Source organism: Phoca vitulina, unplaced genomic scaffold, assembly GCF_004348235.1.
Source record: "Phoca vitulina isolate PV1807 unplaced genomic scaffold, GSC_HSeal_1.0 scaffold1, whole genome shotgun sequence".
NCBI lineage: Eukaryota > Metazoa > Chordata > Mammalia > Carnivora > Phocidae > Phoca > Phoca vitulina.
This window is the reverse complement of record NW_022589704.1, coordinates 37,706,414-37,733,081: the sequence shown is the minus strand read 5'-3', so window position 1 is coordinate 37,733,081 and position 26,668 is coordinate 37,706,414. Positions and strand designations below refer to the sequence as shown.

The following is a 26,668-nucleotide window of genomic DNA, read 5'->3' as shown; positions in this document are numbered from 1 at the left end:
AGGATATTCCACTACAATCTAAATGTGTTCACAGTGATGTAACCTGGATGGTGAGGGCAGTGCCTAAGTTCCTCTTGGTTATCTGTTACAGTGAGCTAACTACTAGCCTAGAGTCTACCCAGAGCTTTTCCTATCTGGAACTCCCAAACCCTTTGTTCATGCGGTTCTCTCCATCTGAAATGCCCTCTCTCAGACTCTATCTCTTCTCATCTCAACTGATACCAATCTTCCGACTCTCAGCTCAAAAGCAGGCGTCACTTTTGATCCCCAAGCAGGAAGCAAGTGTTGACTTGCTTCTTATAGTTTGCAATACTCTATTACTCTCTCACGCCACTCATTACATTCTCTCTTGTCTCATGAGCATCGGAGCACACGGTTTCCTTACCGTACTATAAACTCCTTGAGAGCAGAGCTCATAGCTCATCCTGGAGTGCTCCCTCAGAACCAAACAGAGGGCACTAGATAGTGCTCAGTAAGTTTGCTGAATAAAGACGATTAGGACCAGTTGACCACTATTAGGTCAATGTTACGTTACTATAGTCACTACCTAGGGTTTACTCTTGGAAAGTGTCTGAGAAACTCCTTGGTGGGCCATGCCAGGGTTAGGAACAGACCTGAGATCATTGCATTAGGCTTTCCTTTGATTCTCAGCAGCTCTGCCATATCAGCTCAACATCCACCTCCGTGTTAGAAACTGGGCCACGTCAATATCCCTGGGACCCAGTCTTTGCTCCAGAACATTCACTAAGCTACCAAAAGCAGGTGGCTAGAACCTCAGTGCCTTCCAGCTGGTCCTACCACTTCTGCAGTAACAACACAGCTAAGTTTCCATAGCAGGCCAATATAGGACAAGGCTGTGGGAGTCAAGGCACTCAGAGTTCCGATTCTAAAACAGGACACCATTTACAAGAGTTGATTTTGCTCAAACAGAGGCTCAATGCAGAGGTATCTAGCAGAGAGAGAGACTAAGAGTGTCATACCTGGATGTTAACATCTGCCCCGTTGTTTACTAATAGTTCAAGACACAAAGCACCGTGTGTGGAGGCAGCAGCAAAATGCAAAGGGGTGAACCCGCTGTTGTTGGGCTGGTTCACGTTAGCACCATAGTCAGTCAGCTCATTAACTACAGCATCCTGCCCATTGTAGCAGGCCAGGTGAAGGGCCGTGTTTCCATAGATGTTGATTTCGTCGATCTGTAAATGAATCCAAGAGAGGGCAGGTAAAATCACTGGAGTCTCTTTATTGCATTTGCTGTTGGGGGGGTGGGAGGGGCAGAGGGAGAGAGAGACTCTTAAGCAGATTCCATGCTCAGCATGGAGCCTGATGTGGGGCTCGATCCCAGGACCCCAAGATCATGACCTGAGCCGAAATCAAGAATCAGATGCTTAACTGACTGAGTCACCCAGGCACCCCGTACACCACAATTTAGAAGGCTAAATGCTGAAGGTAGGATGAAGAACCCTAGCCTGTCTAAAAAATGACTAATATGTATTACCTGCAATATATATGTTTAAATATTTCTCTATGTTGATATAGAAACTTAGCCTGTTTCTGGTTTTTCATTACTTGCTGTAGGCCCCCATTGCCCTTCATCAATTGCCCCTGGAAACTCAAAAAGATAGGATGCTAGAAAATAAGGTGGTTTTTACCCTCTTAAATTAAAATGCAAACAGGGGCGCCTGGGTGGCTCAGACGGTTAAGCGTCTGCCTTCAGCTCAGGTCATGATCCCAGGGTCCTGGGATCGAGTCCCGCATTGGGCTCCCTGCTCAGCGGGAGCCTGCTTCTCCCTCCCTCTCTCTCTGTCTCTTATGAATAAATAAATAAAATCTTAAAAAAATAAAAAAAATAAAAAAAAATAAAATGCAAACAGGATTTAATTTCTGAATAACAGAAAACCCACAGGGCGCCTGGGTGGCTCAGTCAGTTAAGCGGCTGCCTCCAGCTCAGGTCATGATCCCAGGGTCCTGGGGTGGAATGCTGCATCAGGCTCCCTGCTCAGCAGGGAGTCTGCCACTCCCCCTGCTTGTGTGCTTTGTCTCTCGTGCTCTCTTTCAAATAAATAAATAAAATCTTAAAAAAAAAAACCAAACCAAACATTAGAAAACCCACAAATATACCATGAATTGATGCATTCATCACAGCTCACCTCCACCCCCAGATTCAGGAGGTGTTTGACAACATTGATCTGTCCATTGGAGGCTGCAGCGTGCAGAGGGGTATAACCCTTCTTATCCTTACATGTCACTTCTGCGCCGTGGTTGATGAGCAGCGCTACAACATCCAGGTGGCCTTCACAAACAAAGCAGCAGAAAACATGGGTAGCCTTTTTAGGATAATTTGATGACTGATTCCACCTACATTATCACCTTTAGCTTTTACTACCACCAACATTTTAAATAAGAACAAGGTCCTGCCAATATGTTAGTACCACAGCCTAAAAAAGAATTATGTTAAAATGAAAGCAATGCTTTTAAAAGCATTTCCCATTCCTTAAAGTCCAACAGTGACAATTTGGTTTGGAAAAATTAATGAAAGAAAAAATCAATTAATCACAATACCTCTACATTATTGTTAAAAATCATATGAAATCGCTGTTGCTTGACTTTTTTTTTTTTTGGACCACAAAAATGACAATTTCATATGGTTCAACTGAAAAGTATTCTTATGAATTACTGGCTAAACAGAAACATTTCCAGTTTCAACTCCTGTTGGCATATTTTCTAGAATATTTTCCTTTGTACCCTATCTTACGATATATAGTATGATAAATGTATTTGACCTCTATATTGTGACTGAAGATTGTTTGATGCTTTGGGTCACTGCTGTAAATGTGGTTGATAATTGAGGGGTAGAAGATAACTACTGATTCCAAGGGTCTAAGATGTGCATGGGGGTGAGTGTGAGTGTGTGTATGTGTGTGTGTGAGAAAGAGAGAGATGGAGAGAGAGGTGTGTTTGGAGGGGGGAGAGAGTTGGGTGTGTGTATGAGAGAGAAAGAGCTTGGTCATGGCTTGTTTTATTAAAATTTTACGTTTTCCCCCAAAACTTGTATGTAGAAAAATTATTTTCAATTACTAGTGGGGCTATCTTAGCTTAAGTGGTGCTATCTTTTGTCTTTTGTCCTGGTTTTGTCCTTTATGCCTTAAAGATAGTAATCTATGTATTTTTTCCTATTTGTATCCTGATGACAAACAAAACAATGACTTTACTTCTTTAAAGCAATTCTACACAAATGTTTTAACTGTATATCATCAAAGAACAAACTTGAAACCCCAGGCTCTTTGTGTCCCATCACACACTAGTCTAGTGTGTGCTCTGCCTAAACAGCAGTCTGGCCAATGTCCCCTGATTCCAGTCCCGTAGGTACCATGCAGACATCCAATCTGCTTCCATCAGCTCCAAAGTCCACATTGTCTTTAAAAAAAAAAATGATAATGCTTGCAAAATCTTAAGACTTTGGTTTTTTAAGCCCAAATATCCATTCAGACTCATCCACAGCCACATAATTTATTTCATCCCTACCCAACCCGTTCTCTTTCTTCCCCCCCACCATTAACGTTATTGTTGTTTATGATAATAAAAGGCCTGTATGTTTGTTAAAAAGGATTCAAAAGGCAAAAAGGTGTTAAAAGGAAACCAAAACCATCCATATCGCCAATCCCTTGAGATACTCAGCTAACATTTCAGCATATAATATATCCCAGATTGTCTATATTGCAGATTTCTTTTACAAAAATGAGGACCATATAATCCATGCTATTATGATCTGTTTTTACTTAACATAACACAGAATCTTTCGATGTTAATAAATACTAATGACATCATCACTGTAGTTACTGCCCAGTGTCCCACTGGGCAGTTCTTTATCATTAACCAACACAATCTCCGGGGGATGGGCGTTCAGGTGGTTTATAACATGGGGCTGGTAGAATCCCACCTGCTTTTCCAATTGCAGGACATTCTCCGGTTACAAACACAAAGGAAGGATCCCAGTTCCTCGTTTCTCACAAGTCTACACTGAGAATAAACTCGATGAGGCCTATCATTTGTCAGTGGCACTTGTGCCAACAAAAGTGAAAAAAAAAAAACATAGAAATGTAACTCCTTCCTTCATGTCTCCCAGCCCAGCTGGCAGAAGCGAGACCTGCAAGGCCAGGTTCACTGGCAGGAGAGTAGCAGGAGGATCCACGGTTACTCTTGTCACTTCAACCTACCCATCAGCCAGAGGGTGGTCCTTCCTTCCTTTTTGTTTCTTTCAAAAACACTTTTAAATAAAAGGACACATAGAATTTATGTCCTGGCTTTGCTAGCCAGTCCTTGTTTTTTTTTAAAAACACTTTATTTTGCTGCCATAACAAGTTAAAAGAAGCACCATTTTGTGCAGCTTTCCCGTCCAGATTGAAACACATTCAATGAGGTCCAGGCCGTGACTCATCCCTCCTCCTCCCTGTGGGGTAAAATCAGTCTCTGACAGAGCAACTGTCTAACTAGAGTGCTCTATGCTTGCCAGTCAAGTGGACCAAATCTTCACTCAATTGGGCCCCAAGCTTGGAAAGAAGTCAGGCGTGCACAAAGGGAAAACCTACATGCTTCGCGACAGGCCCACAGCTTCTTTAGCTACAGTCGTCTGCAGGAACCCTTACCCATATAGGCCGCCCAGTGCAGAGCACGCCGGTCCTTCTTGTCAAATGCGTTGATGTTTGCTCCTTTGGCCAAGAGTAAATTGACCATCTGAAAGAAAACCAACATGCAGATAATCCGAGTCAAATTAACATCAAATCCAAAGGCAGGTCAGTGACCCGGAGTTCAAACATAGTAGGAAGCTGACATCACAGACAGCCCTGTGGCACGTGTGTCAGCGGAGAAGCCCGAGGAGGCAGCTACTTCTGCAACCCACTGGCTGTACATTTAAAATGGGCTATTGTTGCCTGAGGTTTGGCGTGCAGATAGTAGCTGCACACTCGCTAAAAGCCTCAGCAGTAAGATTAGGTTCCACTGGGGGTGAAGAGAGGCTCTAGGGAGATTTCTTGCTCCCGGTGATGAGGACACTCACCTCCACGTGGCCATTCAGAGCAGCGTGGTGCAAGGCTGTGCGCCCCCCTCGGTCGGAGACGTTGACGCTGCTCAGCAGGGGGATGATCACTTCTGCACACTTCACGGCCTTATTGGCAGCCGCCACATGGAGGGGGGTCTGCCAGTTCTTGTCCCTCGCGTTGACATCAGCCGAGTGCTTAATCAATACTTGCACTGCTTCCTACAACAGAAGCGGAGTTCGCAGGGGTCATGACAAATGCTCAGCTGATGCTTATTGGATAGAAGATGCTTCACCAGACCCCGGAACTACAGGAAAGGAAGGCTCCGTGCCCTCCCACACTGGCTCAAGGTGTATATTCTTCTCAGAAAAGCAAAGTAATATGTGAGAAAGACCAAAGAGTGGCACAGGTGAAAACAGATTCATTTTATCTTTCTTTGTTAGGCCAAGAGCCCTGGCACATCTTTAAAACCAAATAAACCTTCTAAGCATAAGGTTTCTTAACAGGGTGTAAAGTATCCTTAGGCCAGATGAGAGCACTCGTGTGCAAGTGCACACTCCAGGGTAAAATATCCATAGGTCAAAAGGCCCCCAAAGATCATCTAAACTTGGAGGTGTTTGTCAATGAGCCTCCATCCTCCAAAGCCCAAGGCCTCAAAGCCCTTCGGACATTCTTAGATCAATTTATAAATCTTTGGTTCTCAGAGCCAACATCTTAACCCTCTCTGCGTGATCAATAGCAGTCAAGGGAAGATGTCTATTCCTACCTCAACTTGAAGCTACAAAATTGTTCCATATTTTCCCAACTTTTTCCATGTTATAGTGGGGTAACTTCTTTTCTACTGTTGTGTCCCTTCACCTTTACTGAGACTTACGCTTTTTGTTTTCCTTCCATTGACCTAATCAGCTTTTTTGCCTCTTGAACTATTACTCTCAACCTTGGCTGTGCAATGGAATCACCCGGGGAGCTCTTAAAAATACAGATGGCTGAGGTGCCTGGGTGGCTCAGTCAGTTAAGTGTCCGAGTCTTGATCTCAGCTCAGGTCTTGATCTCAGGGTCGTGAGTTTGAGCCCCCTTTTGGGCTCCACACTGGGCATGGAGCCTACTTAAAAAAAAAAATACAGATGGCTGGTGCCACACCAGAGATTCTAACTGGCCTTAGAATTTCTGTAAAGTCCCCAGGGGACTTTGTTGTATAGCTAGGATTGAGGACACTCTTCTGTTCCATCAAGAAAATGATACAGCTTCTCTCAAGATGGGAATGACTGTTGGTTGTTTCTCTTTACTTCTAGAGACATCCCCGGAGCCAGTTAGTGGGACTCCTTTATGAACATCTTCTTAATGTGGCATCAATAAACCAATGAAAGGTGCCACACTCCTGCCACCCTTCACGGACCAAGAACTTACCCCTGTCCCCCTTATTCCTCACAGGCCTGAACTGTCCAATCCACTTCATCATGCAGGTACATAAAAACGCTCAGATAGTAGATTAATGTAGATAGTAGATAGTTAAAATTAATGTTTTTATCAGGGACATAAATAATGAAGGAAAAAAATGTTCTATGAATCAGTAGTAGCAACATTCTGAGATGAATGGCTAACACAGTAGAATAAGAGTGAAAAAATTTAGTTTTGCAAATTAGAGAATATAGTTTAAATATGCAGTATGACTCTATTTAGATGCTACAACAAGAAACCCATTGGGCCCAAGCAAACAGTTTGTTAAAACTACCAAAAAGGAAAAAAAAAAAAAAGATATATGCCACCCATCCTCAGCAAGACAATAAAGTAATGACTACTAAACATTCCTGGAGCTCATTTTAGAGTGAAACGTGTGTATGTGTATTCTTACGCTCACCTACTACGTGCAAAACACGAAGGAAGACTGAAAGAAACATGAGCCAGACTCTGTTCTAAAAGCTAGCTGGGTGAACAATAAACAAAAGAAAAGCAAAGCCACAATATAAGAGGTAAGATTTAAATAAGAAAAAAAAATGAGATTTTTGTCAACTTTGGTCTCAAAAATTGTGAGGTTTATGTAGATATGTACATACAACCTATTGTGATATGGGAACCTCCATTTATGTTTATTTTCTTTACAAAGGAAAGCATCGTAGCTGGTATTTAACTCTGGGTTGGCACTGTGCCCTCAGTCAGCTCCACAGAGGACCTTGTCCTGTAGGATCTGAGACGCCCTCCAGGAAGAGAGGAACTTCCACACGCGGAGGGGGTGAGGCTCATGCTCTCTGTTCATTCGCTCTGAGTGCACAGAAATGCACAGTGACGGGCCTGCCAGATCCAGCTACAGATTGTGATGCGTACCCTTTGACTAAAAACATTCCCAGATGGGCAGGATGTATGCAAGGAACCTGCAGATTAAAGATGATAATACAAACGCAAATGTAAATAACATGGGGTCACAGAGCTGACGCTTCTACTCCGAGTAAAAGCTTTCTATACATTACAAGGTAAAAATAATGACAAATTTAATCAGATCTGACAAGAGCTTGGCCAAAACAGAGGAAAATCATCAGGAAGTCTATTAGCTTTGTGGTTACGTAAGACTACGATAAATGAAAAGCCTCACCCTAAGTATATTGTGATATACTTGAAATATTAGCTAATAGCAGTAGTTCCTATATGTAATTCATAAATAAATGAGATGCACATTTTGAAGATGCATGCTGAAAAAGTTTTGCAGAGATATTGCCAAAAAGGCTGGAGATAACCACATAAAGCAATACTATAAAAAGTGGTATAATATCCTTTTCACATACTCACAGCACATAACAATATATACTATCATTTTTAATACCTTTGCCTTGTGCATTATTTTACTGTACTTTACAGATTCTTGCTTGGCATTACATATTACATAAATTCAGAATAGACTAACAAACCAAAAATATGTAGGAACATTTCACAAATTTATACTATTTGGACATAAGACCAATGACTTCATGAACAACTTTTTTTTATTTTTTTATTTTTTAAAGATTTTATTTATTTATTTGAGACAGATTGAGGAGAGACATTGAGGGAGTGCAAGCAGGGAGGAGAGGGAGAAGGGGGCTCCCGCAGAGCAAGGAGCCCGATGCAGGGCTCGATCCCAGGTTGTTGGGACCATGATCTGAGCCGAAGGCAGATGCCCAACCGACTGAACCACCCAGGTGCCCCCAAAAACTTTTTTTTAAAGATAACAAAATTAGGTAACAAAATTTCCTAAAAAATTAGAAAAGGAAAAGGTTCATTGACCAGAAGGGGACAAAAAGAACTGGATAGGGTCTCTAATAAATCTCTTTTCATGTGAACTTTAAGCAAGTCCCAATGTGAGTGCCAACTTCATCATATTTGTCTCTCCTACCAACACTCACTGTCATAGCTCAAGGATGCCTAGAATAACCACTACTTCTACTTATCTACTTTTATAAAATGTTTTAACTTTTTAGCTGGGTGAACAAAAAACTTTGGCATTCTTCAGTTTTATTTCTCTATCTGCTTAGGAAATGAATTGCATAGTTTTCATCTTGACAAGGACTATATCAAGAAATACTTAGTATACAAAGGAGGGTATCTTACTTAATTTCCAAAAATTAACTTTTTTTCATGAAAATACAAGTAGTCTAAAATGATTATGGATTAACTTCACAGACATACAGGATATTAGAAGTAGAGAAGGCCTCAGGGGTCATCTGGTCTGACCCTTTCATTTGATGGGCAGCTTCATGTTATAGGCAAGGTGGCTGAGTCAAGGGCAGTGATCTGTCAGCCAAACTGATTAAGAGCCTAGCTTGGGTGTTTTCTACTAGGCCACAGCTTACTCAATGGACAGTATCAGCCAAGCACGCTGACATAAATGTTTTTAAATGTTAACTCTCCTTATTTAAATTTTTTTAACTGAAGTTTTACCCTGCCAAACCTGCTTAATACATTAATAGAAATTTAATATAATACTTCAGGAAAAACAAAGCTCTGCTTTAAAAAGATAATTTCCTACAAATCAAAACCACAATGAGATACCACCTCACACCAGTCAGAATGGCTAAAATTAACAAGTCAGGAAACGACAGATATTGGCGAGGATGCAGAGAAGGGAACCTTCCTACACTGTTGGTGGGAATGCAAGCTGGTGCAGCCACTCTGGAAAACAGTATGGAGCTTCCTCACAAAGTTGAAAATAGAGCTACCCTACAACCCAGCAATTGCACTACTGGGTATTTACCCCAAAGATACAAATATAGTGATCCAAAGGGGTATGTGCACCCCGATGTTTATAGCAGCAATGTCCACAATAGCCAAACTACGGAAAGAGCCAAGATGTTCATCGACAGATGAATGGATAAAGAAGATGTGGTATATATATATGAAGGAATATTATGCAGCCATCAAAAAATGAAATCTTGCCATTTGCTACGACGTGGATGGAACTAGAGGGTATTATGCTAAGCAAAATAGTCAATCAGAGAAAAACAATTATCATATGATCTCGCTGATATGTGGAATTTGACAAACAAGGTAGAGGATCATGGGGGAAAAAGAGGAAAAAATGAAACGGGACGAAACCAGAGAGGGAGACAAACCGTAAGAGACTCTTAATCTCAGGAAACAAACTGAGGGTTGCTGGAGTGGAGGGGGGTGGGAGGGATGGGGTGGCTGGGTGATAGACATTGGGGAGGGTATGTGCTATGGTGAGCACTGTGAATTGTGTAAGACTGGCAAATCACAGACCTGTACCCCTGAAACAAGTAATACATTATATGTTAATAAAAAAAAAAGATAATTTCCTTTTCTAAAACTGCATTTCTCCTTCAAAAATTTTAATCTTGAAAGCACTTCAACTTGGTTTTAAGAGAGAGTAATTTTATGGCTATTTAGGAATTTAATGATTTTTGTAATCAAAAGAAGTCTCTCTTTTCCAGTATCACACACCGGCTAAAAATTTAATGTCTAGGGGCCTACTCTGACAGGAACTTGCAAGATAAAAAGAAAACTAATATGGGGGAAGGGAAGCTGAACACTTTCTGAATCAAGAAAAGATACTTAAATAGTGCTTCTCAAACTATCTGTGGTGAAGGACCAGTTTTTAAAAAATTATTTCAAATTCATCATGAGTCAATACTTTTGTAAAATACAATAAAAAGTGGGGCACCTGGGTGGCTCAGTCAGTTAATTGGCCATCTTGGTTTTGGCACAGGTCATGATCTCAGGGTCTTGAGATCAAGCCCTGCCTCGGGCTCTGCACTCAAGACAGAATCTGCTTGAGATTCTCTCTCTCCCTCTCTCTCTGTCCCTCCCGCTCGTGCTCTCTCTATCTCTCAATAAATAAATCTTAAAAAAATACAATAAAAAGTAATTAGTAGAATAATAAAATGAAAAAAGACAAAGAGAAATCATGAACTCGATTCTTTTATTATTAATTATATTTAGCAGGCATGACATGACTCTATCAAAGTGCTCTAAAAGTTTCTGAATGCTTACTCTTTTCACAGCAGTCTTAAGACAAAAGCTCACAGGCTGAGACCGGTACACAAGCCACACTGTGAGTAATGCTCCTTCAAAGCCTTTGTTTCTTTTTTAATGAATAAACATGTGTGAGGATTCCAGCATTTCTCCCGAATGGAGGCATCAGCCCAGTTAGCAGTCAGTCTTAGGACTGCACACCTCCTTGGATTACGCTCCATAGGACGCTGTGCTATATCAATCATGGAAATAATAGGGGGAGGAACTGTCATGGGATGTCACACAGAAGGGAACTGGAGATGGCATTTGCAGTCAGTTTATTTCTACTTTTTATGACTTTCTCTTTTCACAAAAGGCCACTCCAACCCTGTTATAAGAAGTAGAAACATACACTGTGGCACATGGAAAAGACGAGAAGAAACAGGATGCATGTGTCTTAAAAACTGTTGCCCTTAATATTTGTTTCTTCCCTCTCAAACGTGCATTGCATTTAAGTGGTCATAAATTACTCATGGAAAAGTCATTGTTTATGACTATCCAGAGTCCTTGCAGGCATAAACAATGTCAAATTTTATAAACTGTAAGTTGCTTTAGACTGGGGTCTGAGTCTTACACAATTTTCTGTACTCTCCCCAAAGCCTTGTGCATATCATATACTCAATATATTTGGATAGAATAAATACAGTGGTATAATCATTAGCAAACTAAGTAAGGCTCAGAGGTTAAAATGGAATAGCGCACAGAAAGTGCTCAGCATACTGCCTAGCACACACTAAGTGCTCAATAAGTGCTCACTGTGACAGTACATATTTGGACACAACATCCTCATTTCTATAGCCTAAAGACAGGATACATTTCTATAGCCTAAAGACAGGATACATTTCTATAGCCTAAAAACATTTACCATGGGCTGATGTCCCTGAGGCTGCACTCAAGTCCTAAAGGCATTTACTCTATTACTGAAATCATTTGGGGCTTTTATCCTCTATTGATTAGAGCAATTTCATATTCTGTAAGAACTGCATAAATCGGTACCCAACTAATTCATTCAATTAATCGAAAATTCCTCCAAAAGTACTCATTATTAAATTAAACTCGCCCTTTGTTATTAGAATTATTAATAGGGTACAATTATTCTAAGAACTAGCAGTACAACGGGGACTCACTGGAGACTTTGGGATATGAACGAACTCAGAGGAAACTATTCAACAAGTGCTGGCTTTCAGAGGAAAAAAATGAAACAAGATGAAACCAGAGAGGGAGACAAACCATAAGAGACCCTTAATCCTAAGAAACAAACTGCGGGTTGCTGGAGTGGAGGGGGGTGGAGGGATGGGGTAACTGGGTGATGGACATTGGGGAGGGTATGTGTTGTAATGAGCACTAGGTATTATATAGACTAATGATTCACAGATCTGTACCCCTGAAACAAATAATACATTATATGTTAATTAATTGGATTTAAATAAATAAATAAATCTTAAAGAAGAAGAAGTAGTAGTGGTGGTGGTGGTGCTGGCTTTCAACACTGGGAAGGCCAGATCCTAAAGTATTCCCAGTCTTCAGTCTCAACTCTCAGAGTGTGGTATATAGATCACATGCGTCAGAATCTTCTTTTTAAAATGCAGATTTCTGGGCACAACCCAGGCTTCATCAAAATCTCTGGAGATGAGGTTCTAGAACAGGTACTTGTGACAAGCACCCCAGATGATTGGAATCCACAGTAAATCTGACTATCACTCATCTCCATTCTAACTAATAGGTCCCAAAATGCTTACTTTTTTTCCCATGCCAGGTACTATGTTCTATATGCGATCATCTTTTTATAACCCTAAAGATAATTTAGGGAAACCAGTAACACTCTAGTCTCCCATATAATTTTTCCAATCCTCCTGTCTACTAGCATTTTGCTCACAATAATGACAATGTTTTTTAGAGAAGGGGGAAAACATGAGTTTTAAAATTTAAGCTGTAAGATAAAATGCTTATCCTGCTCGGCTCTGGGAACCATTTTTATACTTGTCAGGACTTCTGTCTGCATAGACACAAAAGCAGACCCATTTTATTGGTTGGCACAGTATCCACCAGGGTGCTCATGGGATCTGAGGGAAGCAGCCGAGCATGGTGGTTAAGAGAGCAGGTTCTCGAGTTACACACTCCTCCACTGACTGGCTGTGGCATGTTTGGCTCATTCCCTAACTTCTCTGAGATTACGTTTCCTAAATTAGGATTAAGAGCACTATCAGTCTCAAAGAGTGGCTCAGAGGTTAAAATGGAATAGCGCACAGAAAGTGCTCAGCATACTGCCTAGCACACACTAAGTGCTCAATAAGTGCTCATTGTGACAATATATATTTGGACACAACATCTTCCATTTCTATAGCCTAAAGAAGGATACAATCCTTTTTACCTCTGCTAGCCAAAAGACAGCCTCCAGAACAGGAAAGTGAAAAGTTCAGCAACTCTCCTTTGGTGGTACTCTCCATTCATTCCAAAAGAAAAGGCATGTGTGGGGGCGCCTGGGTGGCTCAGTCGTTAAACGTCTGCCTTCGGAGGAAAAGTTGGAAAGAACTCAAATAAAGAGCATCCTACTAAAGAATGAATGAGTCAACCAGGAAATTAAAAAAGAATTAAAAAAAAATTCATGGAAACAAATGAAAATGAAAACACAACTGTTCAAAATCTTTGGGATGCAGCAAAGGCGGTCCTAAGAGGAAAGTATATGGCAATACAAGCCTTTCTCAAGAAACAAGAAAGGTCTCAAATACACAACTTAACCCTACACCTAAAGGAGCTGGACAAAGTAGAGCAAATAAAGCCTAAATCCAGCAGGAGAAGAGATATAATAAAGATCAGAGCAGAAATCAATGAAATAGAAACCAAAAGACAGTAGAACAGATCAACGAAACTAGGAGCTGGTTCTTTGAAAGAATTAATAAGATTGATAAACCCCTGGCCAGACTTATCAAAAAGAAAAGAGAAAGGACCCAAATAAATAAAATCATGAATGAAAGAGGAGAGATCACAACCAACACCAAAGAAATACAAACAATTATAAGAACATATTATGAGCAACTCTATGCCAGCAAATCAGATAATCTGGAAGAAATGGATGCATTCCTAGAGATGTATAAATTGCCAAAACTGAACCAGGAAGAAATAAAAAACCTGAACAGACCTATAACCACTAAGGAAATTGAAGCAGTCATCAAAAATCTCCCAACAAAAAAAAGCCCAGGGCCAGATGCCTTCCCAGGGGAATTCTACCAAACATTTCAAGAAGAATTAATACCTATTCTTCTAAAACTGTTCCAAAAAATAGAAATGGAAGGAAAACTTCCAAACTCGTTTTATGAGGCCACCATTACCTTGATCCCAAAACCAAAGACCCCATCAAAAAGGAGAATTACAGACCAATATCCTTGATGAACATGGATGCAAAAATTCTCACCAAAATACTAGCCAATAGGATCCAACAGTACATTAAAAGGATTATTCACCACGACCAAGTGGGATTTGTCCCTGGGCTGCAAGGTTGGTTCAGCATCCACAAATCAATCAATATGATACAATACATTGATAAAAGAAAGAACAAGAACCATATGATCCTCTCAATAGATGCAGAAAAAGCATTTGACAAAGTACAGCATCCTCTCTTGATCAAAACCCTTCAGAGTATAGGGATAGAGGGTACATACCTCAATATCATAAAAGCCATCTATGAAAAACCCACAGCGAATATCATTCTCAATGGGGAAAAACTGAGAGCTTTCCCCCTAAGGTCAGGAACATGGCAGGGATGTCCACTATCACCACTGCTATTCAACATAGTATTAGAAGTCCTAGCCACAGCAATCAGACAACAAAAAGAAATAAAAGGCATCCAAAGGCAAAGAAGAAGTCAAACTCTCACTCTTCACAGATGATATGACACTTTATGTGGAAAACCCGAAAGACTCCACCCCAAAACTGCTAGAACTCATACAGGAATTCAGTCAAGTGGCAGGATATAAAATCAATGCACAGAACTCATTTGCATTTATATACACCAACAAGACAGAAGAAAGAGAAATGAAGGAGTCGATCCCATTTACAATTGCACCCAAAACCATAAGATACCTAGGAATAAATCAAAGAGGCAAAGAATCTGTACTCAGGAAACTATAAAATACTCATGAAAGAAATTGAGGAAGACACAAAGAAATGGAAAAACGCTCCATGCTCACGGATTGGAAGAACAAATATTGTGAAGATGTCAATGCTACCTAGAGCAATCTACACATTCAGTGCAATCCCTATCAAAATACCATCCACTTTTTTCAAAGAAATGGAGCAAATAATCCTAAAATTTGTATGGAATCAGAAAAGACCCCAAATACCAGAGGAATGTTGAAAAAGAAAAGCAAAGCTGGTGGCATCACAATTCCAAACTTCAAGCTCTATTACAAAGCATCAAGACAGTATGGTACTGGCACAAAAACAGACACATAGATCAATGGAACAGAATAGAGAGCCCAGAAATGGACCCTCAACTCTATGGTCAACTAATCTTTGACAAAGCAGGAAAGAATGTCCAGTGGAAAAAAGACAGTCTCTTCAACAAATGGTGTTGGGAAAATTGGACAGCCACATGCAGAAGAATGAAACTGGACCATTTCTTACACCACACACAAAAATAGACTCCAAATGGTTGAAAGACCTCAATGTGAGACAGGAGTCCATCAAAATCCTAAAGGAGAACACAGGCAGCAACCTCTTTGACTTCAGCCACAGCAACTTCTTCCTAGAAACATCGCCATTGGCAAGGGAAGCAAGGGCAAAAATGAACTATTGGGACTTCATCAAGATAAAAAGCTTTTGCATAGCAAAAGAAACAGTCAACAAAACCGAAAGACAACCGACAGAATGGGAGAAGATATTTGCAAATGACATATCAGATAAAGGGCTAGCATCCAAAATCTATAAAGAACTTCTTAAACTCAACACCCAAAGAACAAATGATCCAATCAAGAAATGGGCAGAAGACATGAACAGACATTTTTCCAAAGAAGACATCCAAATGGCCAACAGACACATGAAAAAGTGCTCAACATCGCTCGGCATCAGGGAAATCCAAATCAAAATCTCAACGAGATACCACCTCACACCAGTCAGAATGGCTAAAATTAACAAGTCAGGAAACGACAGATGTTGGTGGGGATGCAGAGAAAGGGGAACCCTCCTACACTGTTGGTGGGAATGCAAGCTGGTGCAGCCACTCTGGAAAACAGTATGGAGGTTCCTCACAAAGTTGAAAATAGAGCTACCCTACGACCCAGCAATTGCACTACTGGGTATTTACCCCAAAGATACAAATGTAGGGATCCGAAGGGGTACGTGCACCCCGATGTTTATAGCAGCAATGTCCACAATAGCCAAACTATGGAAAGAGCCAAGATGTCCATTGACAGATGAATGGATAAAGAAGATGTGGTATGTGTATGTGTATATATATAATGGAATATTATGCATCCATCAAAAGTAATGAAATCTTGCCATTTGCAACGACATGGATGGAACTGGAGGGTATTATGCTGAGTGAAATAAGTCAGAGAAAGACATGTATCATATGACCTCACTGATATGAGGAATGCTTAATCTCAGGAAACAGAGGGTTGCTAGAGTGGTGGGGGGTGGGAGGGATGGGGTGGCTGGGTGATAGACACTGGGGAGGGTATGTGCTATGGTGAGCGCTGTGAATTGTGTAAGACTGTTGAATCACAGACCTGTACCTCTGAAACAAGTAATACATTGTATGTTAAAAAAAAAAGAAGATAGCACGAAGCGAAGAATGAAGGGGGGGGAAATCGGAGGGGGAGACGAACCATGAGAGACTATGGACTCTGAGAAACAAACTGAGGGTTCTAGAGGGGAGGGGGGTGGGAGGATGGGTTAGCCTGGTGATGGGTATTAAAGAGGGCACGTACTGCATGGAGCACTGGGTGTTATACGCAAACAATGAATCATGGAACACTACATCAAAAACTAATGCTATAATGTATGGTGATTAACATAACATAATAAAAAAAATAAAATGCAAAATAAATAAATAAGTAAATACTAAAAAAAAAAAGTCTGCCTTCAGCTCAGGTCATGATCCCAGGGTCCTGGGATCGAGCCCCACATTGGGCTCCCTGCTTGGTAGGAAGCCTGCTTCTCCCTCTCCCACTCCCCCTGCTTGTGTTCCTGCTCTCACTATCTCTCTCTGTCAAATAAATAAATAAAATCTTTAAAAAGAAAAGGCATGTGTGAAAGGCCAGCTGCATTTGGATGTAGGCCACGGTAGGCTGTGTGCCTGGTTGTCTGCCCTAAATACCATGTCCTAGAAGACACACTTTGTACCCTTTCAAGGCCCCTGTAGCACACATTAACAGTGCCTTCCATTGAGTGGGCTTCAATAAACATGTATTAAACTGGCCAGGCTCGTATGGATTTAATTCCTGTCCCCAGGGCTGCTCTTTTCCAAGAAAGAAAAACAAAAAAGCAGGAAGAATAAGCTAAACAGGAGAAATAATATGAAATAATTCACAATGCTTCAGAAAACTCTCCCTGTAAGCCCCAAATCTTGCTCATCTATGTTATCTAGAATTGCAAAATATGTTTCCCTAATATTTTGGCAAGAGACTATCTTCATGTCTTCTCAGCAGTGGGAGTAATTGGGGGGGGGGCGGTGAGTTTAAGGCCCTGGGGAGACAGTGCTGCTTGGCTCCAATTATGTGTTTGGTTGTCTCCTCCCCGGGAACCCCAAACATGGGGAGGGGTGGGTTCTGGATCAGAAGGAAGCACACGGTACAGCCTGATCAGTACCAAGAAAAGTCTTGGAAGTTTACCTCCAGAACCCAATCCACGTTGGACGATTTTCAGCAGGTATGACCCTGTCTTGATCTACTTTCCTGTCTGTGTAGGAGCTTTTCTGTCAGGCACGGGTGGATGTTTAATCAATAGGATGATCTGATACTCCTATTGCTATTACAGGCTCAGGAAATAAATTTAGCAACGAACATTATTTTTCCAGGCATAGAAATTGGAACATAAAATTTGCCTGGATGGAAAGAAAGCTCAGAAATCTTGACTTATACGGGTATCTCTGACTTACACGTATACCTGTGTTGCATACAATTTTGAAACTCATCCTGATTTTTCAGGTTCCAGTGGTTTAAATGGCTTCCAGGGCTACACTTCCAGAAACAAGCTTCAAATCGGCTTACGTTGCATGCATGCAAGATGATTACCACCAGCCTTCTCTGTGGTGCAAACTAGTTCTACGTTAGCAGTTGTACAGAGAATCACGTTAACATAGCTTATGTTAGAAAGCCAGTCTTTAAGGAATCACTCAGAAAACAATTGTTCAGGGGCACCTGGGTGGCTCAGTCGGTTCAGCACCTGCCTTCAGCTCAGGTCACGATCCCAGCGTCCTGGGATCGAGCCCCGCATCGGGCTCCTTGCTCAGCAGGGAGCCTGCTTCTCCCTCTCCCTCTGCAGCTCCCACTGCTTGTGCTCTCTCTCTCACTCTCTCTCTCTCTCAAATAAATAAAAGCTTTTTTAAAAATTTAAAAAGAAAACACTTAAAAAAAAACAATTGTTTACTGAGCAGGCAAGACGCTAGATATACAATGATAAGCAAACAGGTGAGGCACTCATTTCAAGGAACTTACTATCTAGAAGGTCTTTTTAATTAGAATAGAATAACAATTTCAGGGGTAGTTTTATACTGTGTCAACTTAGCCTACATTCGAACTACATTTCTCAGGATCCCCTCCCCAGTCCCGTTTGCCACAAGAGAAACCTTCATGCATTTTGGAACGCACAGATGAAAGCACAGGCTGATTGTGTGCTGGGCGCCAGGCCCTGCTGCAGCTTGCGCACATCGTCACCGACCAGCGGGAGCCGCGTGTTGGCACAGGGCATAGCTGGTGCGTCTTCAGAACTTGCAGTATCTGCCTCAGTTTCTCCCCTCCTCGGGCCAGGTGCCTTCAAGCTCCAAGGTGAAGCCCACAGCTCCTTCTGCGAGTCGCCCAAGTCCACATGTTGAGGCAGTGAGAGACAGTCAGAGCTTCCAATTTGTTCTTGTTCTCTCCCATTTCACATCCAGCTTTTTTTCCCCCAACGGCAGACCCTGCCTGCCCACAGTGACTTCAAACCACCAGAACCCAAGGGGACAGCCTGACACAAACTTCTCCAGCAGCTCACACACCTGTGGAAGGTCCAATTACTATAATAAAGATGTTATCCTATATCTCTCTTGGTGGTTCTGGTTCCCTGATTGAACCCGGAAGCATCAATTACCTACAATTTAGAAGCAAAGGGCTTTGAGGACAGTAGAGAGTTTATAAGCCTTTCGATAAAGAAATGGTTTTTAATTCATATTCATATAAGTAATACCGGTCTTTGCCAATCTAAGCGACGGGGAGATGTGCCAGCTTTCACGCTGAGCACACAGATCCCCTTTGGCAGCCAAGTTTCAAAACACCAATCCAAACCTTCTCTGTCGTTTCCCCATCTAGCCTGCTTCTCTTGCCTCAGCTATGATTTAGGGGAGGCACAATGTAATGGCCAGAGCATCAAACTCAAAGGAAGCAAGAACTCTGAATTTAGAACCGCCACGGCACAGCGATGTGCTGGAGTTAAGATGTTCACAATCAGTTCCAATGACAGTTACAAAGACTCCAATTTTCATAAGAAACTTTTCAACTTGTTGTGATAGATATTAATATGAAGACATCCTCTTTCGCAAGTCTATATATGACCCTGATTATTTACAACTCAGGGTCTGTTTGCATTTAATTCCTTCCCGGCAAGAGACACCTGCAAGGGATTTTTTTTCCCCCAGCAAACCTGCAGAGGGAGCTGGTTCCTTAGAGAAGCAACAAATGCCTTTCTCAGATACAAAGATTGATCAATCATTGGGTTGACTGAACCCAAATACACCAATGACACGTAAAGAAGGCAAGCTGAGGGTTGCTGCAAATGGATGTTTTGAGGCCTGAAGCAAGTAGCTGAGCTAACAAAGGGGGAGATCACTTGGGAAAGATCACATAGTTCTGAAATCATCTGGTCTTACGTTTTTCTGTCCCACTAGACCACATGCTTCCTAAGCACAAGGCCTGGCATATAGGAAGTGCTTAATGAATTTTTTTTTTAACCTAAAAGACCTGGTTTTTGTTAAAAGAGGAAACAAACCCGTATTTTTTGAAAGATACTTAAAAAGAAATTTACTGAAGATGACATGGTCTTAAAAGACCAGGAAATACTCCTCTGTAAAGGAGCTGGTCTCATGAAGCTGGTCATACAGACTCGAGCAGCCCACTGTTCCTGCTTTCCCAGGAAAAACAGAAATGAAATATGGGACCATAAGAAGATTCTGGATTCCCCAGGGTATGAGCCGGGCAACTTAGGATCATTTGCCTCCCTCATTCCATGCGGGCTCTTAGGAAAGAGAACACAACCTACACCTTATAAAAACTCCTCAAATCACACAGCACAGCAAGGAAGATTATGAGCACTGAGATAACTGTCATCTACCAGATAGTTGCCGACGAGAAAAGGCTGACACTGATGACAGCCTTCGACACCTGCGACATTAGTAGGGCATCCTCGGCAACAGCCCTTGCTCCTAGATATAGCTGGAGAATAGCACCTTCGCTGGTAGCCGAGGAACCTCATTTGGTAAAATCAGCTACAAAGACTAGTCATCCAGTGACAAGTGCCTCCTGGGTAAGAGCCTCTTGGCTCCCTGGATGGTGAGCATCCCCTCTGACCAGGTTTCAAGACTCAAAGTCACCAGCATTCCCCACCACCCCTCACCCACACTGGTTTTCTCTTCTTGGCACTTATACTTTCCCTGAACCAGCTGATCCACCTGCTATAGTTTCAATGACCAGCCTCTCAGTTCCTAAGTGCGAGACCTGTATGAATAATGATCACCTAATAGCCATCGTCACCTGCATTTCCAGAATGCAAAATAAATTCTTTCATGAGCACCTACAATGGACCAGGCTTGGGATACATCAGGGAACAAAACACAGATTCCTGCCCTTCTGGAGCTTACATTCTGGTGACATGTTTGCCGAATTCGGCATGTTCAGACAGAACTGGTTTCCTTTCCCTGCTCCTCCGCCTCTGCCTTCTCAATTAATGGCCCCACCATTCACCCAGTGGCCTCTCTTCTACCTCACCCTCACGAGGTCCCAAATGCTGTCAGCTTCATACTTATCTCTGTGACCACACCCCACTGCTCAGAGGACCCCCGGCCCTTTGCCATGTGACCCAGCCCCTGCTATCAGACTTATCTCCACTACATCCCTTGTTCCATCTACATCCAACTGAACCCGCCATTCATTCATTTCCACGTCCCTTGTCCTCTAGCATGTTTATCCCCTTGACTCCACCCTCCCTCCTTCCCCTGGCCTGGTAAGTGCCTCCTCATCCTCCAAGGACCAGCTCAATTGACATCCCTTCTTGGAAGACTTCTCTATTCAAGTAGTTGTTTGCTTCCTCCTCCAACCAACTTATGATACTGTACTGATATGCTTACCTGATTGCCACCCCCTCCAGACTGAGAACTCACTGAAGCCAAGGATCACACTGTCCGCCTTGGACTACTCCAGTCACCCCCCGCCCCAAGCACCATGCCCAGCATGCAGGAGGTGCTCCAAAAAGTCAACTGTTCAATTTTGGTAACCTTCTTGCATTAGAAATAAAAGCCTTTTGTTCACAAGCAAGAATCCCTAGTTCAGCAGAAAGCATTTTTCTCTTTCCAGGGCCTGGAGGTACTAGATTAAATAAGATAATCACTCACTTCACTTCTGGAGGCAACAGCCCGGTGCAGTGGGGTCAGCCACATGTTGTCCTTGGCATTTACACGAGCTCCTGGAAGCAGAAGCACAAGTTAGAGGCATAATGTAGTCAGGAAATTCTACTCATGTTAAGTCAAATGTGGTATCTTGTGCTCTCATTTGCCTGGTACAACCACCATATTTTGTTTTGTTTTTTCTTTGTATCAGTCATGCACTTTCTAGCCACCAGACAGGAGGAGAGACCCAGTACAGTAGAGAAGTGAAATCAGGAGCTGAAAACGGCACAAGAATTGGGTAAAGGCTAGACGAGAAGTGCGGTATCTCCTTGGACAGGAGACACAGTTGTAAAAAGGCTGAGGTTCTCCAGGAGTAGGGAAATGTAGATCCTGAAGAATGAAGAACTTTTCAGGTATGTGTGTACGTATATAAATATATACATACATATATAAAATATATAATTATACATAAATATAACATTTTAAATATAAAATATATAGTCACATATATTATTTTTAGTCCTTAAGTATACTTATCTCACAGGGCACACAATACCCTTCTTGGCAAACTGTCAAAGATGAGCAGCCTTCTAACAAAGGTATACTAGAGGTCAGCTGGATTTCAAACAAATCTTGTAAAGCTGAATTTGATGAGACTTGATCCGGGCTGAAGGGATTAGCAGAAATCTGTTCTATCCAAGAATCTTATTTCTCTGGGACTAGCCAGATATCTAGGTAGGAAGCAATCAGCTTCCATGGAGCTTTTGGACAGACATAACAGGAAGCCTATGCAAGTTGCTCATAGTTTCTTCCACTATGCGGCAGGCAGACAGGTTCACACATGAGCCAGAACCAGCTCACCCTCAGGGATGTGCCCTCATGCTCAACTTTCTGGGAGCCATGTCACCAATCAGGGAACAAAAGCTCCATGTGAATGGATTCCAAGAGAGTAGAGTATGCCCTCCCTTCCATGATAGTCTCTCAATTCTCCATGAGTGCAAGCCCACCAAATCTACAACTGAACCACAGAAACACCCAATATCAGCTTCCTTTTTGGGGGTTCAGGGTTTTTTTTTAAAAAAAAGATTTTATTTATTTGAGAGAGAGAGTGAGTGAGCATGAGCGGGGGTGGGGGGGTCAGAGGGAGAGGCAGACTCCCCACTGAGCAAGGGGCCTGAAGCGGGGCTCCATCTCAGGACCCTGAAATCTACCTGAGCCGAACGCAGATGCTTAACCGAATGAGCCACCCAGGCGCCCCTGGGGTTCAGGGTTTTGATCAGTCTTTTGCTCAGATGGAAAATTTTGTGAAATAAAAGAGAAGGGTAAGAGAAGTATGTGTGATATCTTTGTAGATGCAATAAGAGGAGCCAATGTTAGCCTCAGGACAAGGAAGAAAGCTCACGAGGAAGAAGAGTGCAGGGATGAATCAAAGAAACTAGAAAGTAAGGCAGAAGAGGAGAAGTGCAGAGGGGATGCCTCTGGAACAAGGGCCAAGAAAATGAGTCAAGTGGAAGCAGGGATTGATTCATCTATCTGAGGCCAAGGACAGCTGAGAGCTGAAAAATAGAAACCTAGTTTTAAAAAGGAAAAAAAGAAAAAGGCAACAGGTGACTTTTGTGGGTCAAAGTGAGCTAGAGGGGTGCCTGGGTGGCTCAGTCAGTTAAGCATCTGGCTCTTGGTTTCGTCATGATCTCACGGTGGTGAGATTGAGCCCTGCATTGGGCTCCATCTGGGCATGGAGTCTGCTTAATATTCTCTCTCTCCCTCTGCCCCTCCCCCCACTCACTCTCTCTCTCTCGTAAAAAAAAAAGTGAGCTAGAAATTTAGTTTAAGCCACCAGCTAAAAAAGAAATAACAAATCATAGAACTTAACACTACTTTTTCTCTTTAACTGAAGAACAAATACCATCAACAATATTAATTCTAGAAAACAAGAACATAATACTTCCTAAAACAAAGAGAGAAAGTCTCTCCTCCCCTCCCCCCATTCTGATTTCATTGGTTTGAGATGGGGCCAGGCACAAATAGTTTTTAAAAGCTCCCCAAGAACCAAGGTTATTTTAATATGCTGTCAAGGTTGAAAGCCACTGATAAATTGTTGCTTAGTTCATCAAGTTTTGAATCGTAATTCTACTAACTCCATCCAGGCAGCTTACCTGAGGAGGCTCAAGCCCCTTACATCAATAGGATCAAATAAAATCAGCTTGGGCATGCTAAGAATCAAAGGCAGTAGGTATCTCCCTCCCCTGCCCAGGAAGTCCTGGGTTTACTGCTCTGGAGTGAACATCCTAAAGGGCTGGGTGCAAGTCTCCCCCCCGGGGAAAGCGTGCCTCGACCTGGCCCTTCCGCTCACCCTCTCCTTGTTTAAGGAACTTGATGTCACGAAGTCGAACCAGTCATCTGAGAGGGAGAACACTTGGCCACAGCACACTCTGGGTCTGAGTTGTCACCTAGCCGTCTGCATGATGTCTCTTTCCCCACTCTAGTCGCCCCTTCCTTCAGCATGTTTAGAGGAAGGAACACTATGTGGGTCAGATACCTGCTACGGCTACCGCAGCAGCTCAGACTCAGAGCCTCAAAGTCAGCGCTGTCCAATGGAAATGTGATGTGAGCCAAGGATGCAATTTTAAGTTTTCTAGTAGCCACATTAAAAAGGGGATTAAAAAACAAGTAAAATTAATTTCAGTAATATATCTTATTTAACTCAATATATCCAAAATATCATGCAATTGAGTTTAAAATTATTGAGGTAATTTACATTCTTTTTTTTCATGCAAAAGCTTCAAAATCCAATGTGTATTTTACCCTTACAGCACATCTGCACTGAAACTGGCCACACATCACGTGCTCAGTAGCCACAGCTGGTTTGTGACTACCGTGTTGGATAGTGCAGATCTAAATGCTAAGCGGTAGAGCCCAGACTTGGAGACTCATTTGCCTAGGAGTTCCCTTTAGTTCTAAAGAGCTACAATTCTATTATTACAGCTGTGCAACTGCTAAGAGCCTTGTTAAAAATTGCTAACATAATCTGAGCTCTTACTCTGTACACTAACATACGTGTAGTCCATTGAATAGGGAGATGCTACTAAGATGCCAATTTTGTAGATGAAGGAATTAAGGCCATGAGAATTAATATGCTCCAGGTACCCAACTAGGAAGGGACAGATTTGAACCCAGGCAGTCTGACTTCAAAGCCCAAGCTCTTAGGCGCTGTGCCTCACTTCATCACTAGCCATTCAACTAAACCCTGATTAAGCTTCCCTTCCACTGTCCGCATTTTTCTCTCCATTCCTTACATTCATTCCTCTCTCCCTCTGTCCATCTCTCTCTCTCTCTTTTTCTCCATTTTCATATATCTATTTTCAAATATATATGTGTATATATTCCCCCTTGATTTCATTTCCTTCTTTCCCACCTTTCTCCTTTTAGCTCCAAACACTGGTTATAATAATATGAAACAGAAATACATACTTTATTATTCATACTCTTTGACAGAGTAAATTTTGCATTGCATGTGCATAAACTTCAAAAGCTAATGCAAGAAGAACCCTAAATGGCAAGACACCTATGAAAATATACTTCTCAAAATTCAAGAGGGAGAGGCAAATGAAAGCAACAATAACATACCATTTCACACCCATCAAATTGGTGAAAATTGTAAAGTAGGACAATGCCAAGAGTTAGCAAGGGTATGGAGTAATATTAAGACTTACATACAGGCAGTGGGAGCGTGAACTGGTACAACCACCTTTGGGAAGCAACTGGTGCTACCTAGTAAAATTGACAATAAGTGTGCCCTACTACCCAGCAACCCCCAATTATATACCCTGGACAAACTCTCACACGTGTCTAAGAATGTTCACTGCAGCATGTTGTAACAGCAAGAAACTGGAATCTTAAATGTTGATCAAGAGGAAAATGGATAAATACATTATGGTATTTTTGTACAATGGAATGCCACACTGTCATAGAAATGAGGGAACTGAAGTTTTATATATACATAAACAGATGCACTTCAAAAACACAACATGAACGAACAAATGAAGTTGCAAAGTAATACCTACGGCATAATGCCAGTTATAAAAAGTTTTTAAATTTACAAAAACAATTCTATATGTGGTTTGTGGATGCACACTCATGAAATAAAAATAATAAATGTGGCTAAAGAAAACAGATACCAATTCTGGATAGTGGTTGCTTCTAGAGCGGGGTGGTGGGAGAAAGGATGAAGTAAGCATGTGAAATGGGCTGGAAGTGTATCTTCAATATTTTATTTAGAAAAAAGATATGAGGGGTGCCTGGGTGACTCAGTCGGTTAAGTGTCCACCTTCAACTCAGGTCATGATCCCAGAGTACGAGGATGAAGCCCCATGTCAGGCTCTCCGCTCAGTGGGGAGTCTGCTTCTCCCTCTGACCCTCCCCATTTCACGCGCTCTCTCTCTCTCTAACTCTCTCAAATAAATAAACAAAATCTAAAAAAAAAAAAAAAAAGATATGATACAAACATGGAAAAAATGTTAAGATTTCTTAAATCTTGGTGTACCCGGGTATTACTTATATTACTCTCCACATTTTCTGTATGTTTGAAATATTTACTATTGAACATTTTTAAGAAAGCTAGTGCATCTGAAGTTTTATGTTTCTTCATAAAAATAGGGAGGATTAATATGCTTTTTCTTACACTATTTTCTCAGTTAGTGGCTCTTCTCCTTGGTAAAAATAAAATGACATTTCCATATACAAAGTGGCCCAGTCATAGTCTCTTCCAGGATGTTCCTAAGGCTCACCCCAGATGAGTAAGTGATTAGGAGCCACGACTGCTGTTGGATTTGTAGATAACCTTGGTTGCACAGTCCAATTTGAAAAGAAATTTTTAGGTTAACAACTTGTTCCTTGCTGGTCCCGTTGTTACTTCTTTCTCATGCTCTCTTCCCTCCACAATCACTATAGCTGACCCCACAGGTAGACCCCCAGCTGTAGAACAGAGGCAAGGTAAGCACACCCAGGAAAGGTGGGACCATGGAAGTCTATACCACCCAAAGGTGAGAGAGCTCTAGAATCTGATGGAATCTTTTGCTGTCTCTCCAAATGCCATTTTATCACCACATTTTGAATCTAAGCATCTCAACCCAGTAGCTCCTCACCAGGCAGACCACTAGGACACTAAGGAGGGGCACAGTGCATGTGTGTGGTACCTGCCCAGACCTGTGTCCCCCTGCTTTTGCCACTGCGTGTTGAAATCCTACCTTTAGTCTCACTCTATCTTCTCCCTCCCCCCTCCCTCCCTCTCTCTCTCTCCCTCACCCTCCATTTCTTCCCTCTCTCCCTCTTACACCCAACCTAT

The 26,668-nt window shown here is 41.9% G+C and overlaps 1 protein-coding gene across 6 annotated transcripts in view; it reads right to left on the bottom strand.

The window, feature by feature from the left end:
- The window catches only part of ANKRD44 (ankyrin repeat domain 44), a 360,792-nt gene that overhangs the window by 129,689 nt on the left and 204,435 nt on the right, over window positions 1–26,668 (bottom strand). For all 6 annotated transcript variants that reach the window (XM_032405615.1, XM_032405624.1, XM_032405635.1 and 3 more), the window contains exons 4-8: window positions 21,331–21,401; window positions 5,054–5,254; window positions 4,644–4,731; window positions 2,148–2,290; window positions 981–1,193 (exon numbers count right to left, since the gene is read on the bottom strand). In XM_032405615.1, coding sequence (XP_032261506.1) covers window positions 981–1,193; window positions 2,148–2,290; window positions 4,644–4,731; window positions 5,054–5,254; window positions 21,331–21,401 — 716 coding nt within the window. The remainder of the gene's footprint in view (window positions 1–980; window positions 1,194–2,147; window positions 2,291–4,643; window positions 4,732–5,053; window positions 5,255–21,330; window positions 21,402–26,668) is intronic.